The sequence below is a fragment of the Scylla paramamosain genome, chromosome 6 (genome assembly GCF_035594125.1).
Source record: "Scylla paramamosain isolate STU-SP2022 chromosome 6, ASM3559412v1, whole genome shotgun sequence".
NCBI lineage: Eukaryota > Metazoa > Arthropoda > Malacostraca > Decapoda > Portunidae > Scylla > Scylla paramamosain.
Window position 1 is genome coordinate 24,231,997 of NC_087156.1, and position 5,622 is coordinate 24,237,618.

The window sequence follows — 5,622 nt, forward strand, 5'->3', positions numbered from 1 at the left end:
GGGAGTGCGCCAAAACCCAGTACCGCAGTGTTCAACTCCGTAAACAATTTGCCTAGATCTACAAGCAAACACGCCAAGGGCTGGTGACGCCTTGAATGGTGGGGGTGCGTTATCATCATACTGTACCTTCTGCACCTGCCCTTGCCACAACGAACATGCCTAATGTAAGACGTCCTTCAAGCAAGGTCCCTAAATAAAGATATTCACTCACTGAAACAACTCCCTCTTCTTGCTTGGATCTCCTCCTCGCCCTCCTCCCTCTAGCTGCTCCGCCTGGCATCCCTCCCATTGTATTTTATTTTTATGAAACGGACCTTTATATTATCTTTTGAATTACTGCAATGGGTTATTACTATCTTATTACATAAGACAGTATTAATATAATTTATCACAATTTGATTTATAATTAGGAGTTCAGAGAGAGAGAGAGAGAGAGAGAGAGAGAGAGAGAGAGAGAGAGAGAGAGAGAGAGAGAGAGAGAGAGAGAGAGAGAGAGAGAGAGAGAGAGAGAGAGAGAGAGAGAGAGAAAAAAATTACAAATAAATGCAAAGCCAAGATACAAGAAGTCCTAAAACACAGACACACTGATGAGAAGCATCACGGTACACGACCGATAAGATGAAAGTTGCCCCTGTAACAGAAACGAGATTGGCAAGCAAGACACCAACCATCTTCCCTGGACTGGCCACCAGGTGCGTAAGTTATGAAGCTTGTAAGGACTTGATACAAAATAAAAACTGACAGTCACATAACCAACTGAAAAATACTTAGTTTGAGTATCAGGCTTCTAAATTCATGCAGCACATAATAATACATTTGTTGAACACCAAGTTGTGTAAAATAATCACACATTATCTACATCTACAGAGGCACATCATGCAATTATGATAAAAAGGTCATACCCAAGGTTACATACACAAATCCTTTGGTACCAAAGAAGCGAGGAATAGTGAAAGTGGCTACAGTGAGGAGAGTAAGGTCACGTTTGCGTTATTGCGAAACACCTGACAAAGTGGGCGAATGAATTTGATAACTTACTAAAAGAGATCCAGGATTTAGTAATCAAAAGATGAATTAAACAATTGACCTCTTAAATATGACAGCAAACTTTTTTTTCTTTTTTCGTCAGGGTACGTTTTGCAGGCATCCATTAAAAAAAAAAAAAAAAAAAAAAAAAAAAAAAAAAAAAAAAAAAAAAAAAAAAACCGACCAGACTATTTCGATCCCTTGATTCTTACTTCAACTCTGTATCATCGACACCGAAAATAACAATCAAAATATTAGGATGCAGCAGTGTGCTGGTTGCTTATCCAAGGAAAGCAATGTATGGCGACTGGATGATCCAACTCACCAATGGATGAGATTACAAGCAGATAAAAATTATATAAAAAAAAAAAAAAAAAAACGCTGATTAGTACTGAATTGCAATCAAAATTTATCAAATTTCAAGTGCATACAATATATATATATATATATATATATATATATATATATATATATATATATATATATATATATATATATATATATATATATATATATATATATAATGCACAGCATACGTGCACATATACAGGTGCACGAACACCATACAAAAATCTCTCTCTCTCTCTCTCTCTCTCTCTCTCTCTCTCTCTCTCTCTCTCTCTCTCTCTCTCTCTCTCACACACACACACACACACACTTTTATAAACACCAAAACAGCTTTAAAAAAAATAAATAAAATAACGCATAAAAACAATGAACATTTCAGGCATTCTGGAAAACAAAAATTGCATCTGAAACAGTTAATATATACATCATGAACGTCATTAATAAATAATTAGAATGATGCATGCATTGGAACTGTCCATCCTCATTAGAGCTAGACAAACCACCCGATTATTACTGAACTAATGAAGAAAACTCCAGCATGCACCGCCTCTCATTTTCCCTATATATATAAATATATATTTATTTGTACAACAAAGTACTATAAAAATCACTTCTGCTCGTACTGCACGGGGGCAAGATAAAAGGCAACACTTGAGAACGAAGCATTCAGGTTCGTCCATCTATCATTAACCCCATAAGATGCTGTCCTCAGAACTGTACTCAAAAATATCTTAATATGAAAAAAATAAGGAGTGATGCAGAATACAGAAAAACCCTCATGTGGCTGGTAGTTTTCGAGGGAAATGTACTCACCGTCGTCTAATGTTGTACATGTAATTGGAATAATTTAATCAAACAATTTATCAGGGGATCACTCAAAAGGTTCCAAGGAAACTTATCACAGTAATTACAGTACTTGGCTGTAACCTATCAACATACATCAAAGCATGCCGCCTGCACTACCTGGCTGAGAAAAAGCTGAAGGGAAGATAGTAATAGGATTATCATAAATGGTTGGGAGGCTTCCATATGCTCAATCAAAGTAAGAGCTTTGTTCTGAAGCTAACCCAAGGCGGCCACTAAAACCTTTACTGGAAACATTAATTCTTGGGAATGGAAAGGGTCAGGCCTGACAAAGAACTACAATGAATAGGAGGCAGGACTTGAATACCCTAAACAAGTGAAGGGAACAGGGAACAAGAAATTAAAGGGTAATGGTATATTTATCAAAGGAAGTTACAGTACCTACACACTAATTTCCTAACTCAATTCCTATAAATCTTAAAATAGGTAGTAACCTTAGTATACAAGGAAACTGATATTACTTAGACACAACAGCACTGCACTTGATTAGCAAGCATGCAAGGCACCAGGGAAGCAAGTTTAAAACCTTAGCTTAGGAAATTCAGCTTATGTAGAATTTTTAGTACAAGGTGTTAACTACTTTAGTAAGTAGGGTACATCTAATTAACAGAAGAATTTTATGATACAAAGCTTGTCACAGCTATTTACCTTGATCGATTTTTTTTAACACAATTATTCACTATCATTGCTCGAACGTTAGGAAATTATAATTCTAATCCAGCTCAGTGCTTGAAAACACTACGATTCATCCAAAACATACAATACGTCAACTTGAACAAAGCCACCAGTGGGTCAAGGGTAGCGGGTCATGGTGAAAACTGGTCCTTAGTTCGGTGTTGCCATTCCTAGGTTTAGAACCTGTAGAGACCAATCCTCGTGAATGAAGGGCTACTGCACGGTGTGACGGTAATGCAACTACTGCTTATCTTACATAAGCATGGCATCCGAACCAATGGCACAAAGTGGTGGGGCACTGGTATATCGAACTTCTATGTCAATCCTTACACTAGCGTCACTCTCAGCGATGCGTATACTAATTAATTAAATCCGCACCCTTACAATTCAATATTCTACGTTACCAGGTGTTACGGACACCCTTTAACTCTCATCGATCACGTCACTCATGCTAAACTTTATCTAAGGCAGTAGTAACACGATCTGATGGCCGCATTAGTGTTAACATGATCACAAGTTTGTGTATCCCTGGGAAAAGCAGCTTAAGTGAAATTTCTTCAGTCACCGAGTTAATGACATGGGGCGATGGAAGTGAAAGCGAGTCTCATAGGTGAAGGTTGAGCCGAGGCACGCAAGGCCCCACTCCCACGGAGGTAACTGGGATTTCCGCCCCTAACAGATACGTCCAATGAGTAACGCATTACCCTCGCCGCCCATCCCTGCGGCAAGGCAGCGAGCGTGGGTCATGACCATATGGCTGGAAGAGCCTTCATAAAATCCTGCTCATTTCACTTATACAGTTGGCAGACTACTTCTCGAATTGTGGCCAAATTTCTGAGAGTGAGAGCATTACAATACTGAGCCAGCACCGTACATCTTCCGCAAACAAAGAAATTTAAAAAGTCGTCACTAAGACTTCTTTAAGGTGTGCGTGGGACTTCACCTAGAAGGCGTGGCAAAACGGAGCCTGCTTCCCTACCCCTCCCCCCACTATCAGCACTCACACGCCACCTTGACATATACTGGCCTTTCCACACCACCATTGTGACAAGTGAGATCATTAGCTGCACACGATAGCTTCATATACATAAATTTAGTATATATATATATATATATATATATATATATATATATATATATATATATATATATATATATATATATATATTGTTATGGGAGCATAAGAGATGGCGGGTGAGGCAGGGAAGGCCGCAGGGTGCGTCCCTGGTTGGAGGGGAGACAGGCGGGACAAGTCTTACTGACCCACATGCCACATCGACAACCTTGTGCCCGGAGCCGCTAAAACAAGATCAAAGATTCAGGGTGCGAGGGTGCATATATTTAACCACTCGTGCGAGTATGTACATCAAAGTGACTTTTAACGTGCTAAACGTGGCGTTCAGTTGTGTGTGGTGTGCGCGCGCGCGTTGCCCTGCCGTATAGGGCCGCCAACACCAGCCCCGCCCCGAGCGCGACGATCAACCTGGGAAGGTCATACGAAATAATCTTGCCCTTATCCTTGACCCGCCGGCAGGAGGCATTGCTGTGCCGTTAAAGAATTACTCTTGTCGCCTGCTGGCACACCTCTCACTCATTCCGCCCCCCTTGCCCGGCCTGTCCTCACACTTCATGTACACCACAAGGCCTTAGCAATCCTACATGTCCCCATAGGTGCCTGAATCTCATTCCTGGCCTGACACAAGCCCACACGTCCAGTGCTGGCACTATGAGCCAGCAGTGGCAGCAAACACCTTCCATGTGACAAGTTTCCCAACTACCTGTCACACCCACTCACAGTAACTTCACACACCTAACGCTTCACCACAGTTCTGATATAGGAAATAACAATAATATTATTCTATCTTCAGAGGAGCCAGGACGAAACACCTACCATGTTGAGGGAGTGTGTGTATTACAAGCCAAGGAACAGACGTCTGCTCGGAACCACTGTCTCAGGGTGACTGCGAGCTCCCGCCACTCCACACTCCCGCTTATCACCGCCTTGTGCCACCCTCTGCACCAGACCCTTTATTTTCAATTTCTGCCGCATAAATCTACTATTTCTTTATGTATTAACATTAAGGAAGCTTAAGTAAAGCATTAGAAATCAAATAAATGGCATATTTGACGGAATAAAGGAATAAATGGGAACTACATGTGTACGCGGAGGGTGTTGTGCGGCGAAGGCTGGGATCGGCGGGCTGTGATTGGTGGAGGTTTACCTGCAATGCGTCATGGGCGGCTCGCTGCTCGCTGCAGACGATCACACGGCCGTTCCGCGTCGAGCCACCCGCACGTTGGCCTCACTCACTCGCCTTGATTTCGAATTTTCAGGATGCAAATGATGTTTCTAACATGTATGCTATTAACTCACCTTCAAGTGACTAGAGAAAACTTTTTATATCAATATTGATCAGACTATGTTATACTGCAACGCAAAACTCGTGTAAGCGGTTTAAAAATTAAAGCTGGGATATATATATATAATATATATATATATATATATATATATATATATATATATATATATATATATATATATATATATATATATATCACTGATTTTATACCCTTGAGATTATCAATTAAACCTTTGGCCAAGACAAGAGTAGCATTGCTTGTGCCGCGGCGTGCCAAGTGGTCAGCCTGCCCTGCCCTACCGTGCACTATCCCTACCTCAGCCCCTACATCCCCACCCCCTACCTTTTC

The 5,622-nt window shown here is 40.9% G+C and overlaps 1 protein-coding gene across 2 annotated transcripts in view; it reads right to left on the minus strand.

The window, feature by feature from the left end:
* LOC135101466 (calmodulin) overlaps positions 1–5,159 on the minus strand; it is a 31,617-nt gene extending 26,458 nt beyond the window's left edge. For both annotated transcript variants that reach the window (XM_064005451.1, XM_064005450.1), the window contains exon 1: positions 4,805–5,159. In XM_064005451.1, the coding sequence (XP_063861521.1) occupies positions 4,805–4,807 (3 nt within the window). In that variant the 5' untranslated portion in view covers positions 4,808–5,159. The remainder of the gene's footprint in view (positions 1–4,804) is intronic.
* Between the last annotated feature and the right edge of the window lie 463 nt (positions 5,160–5,622).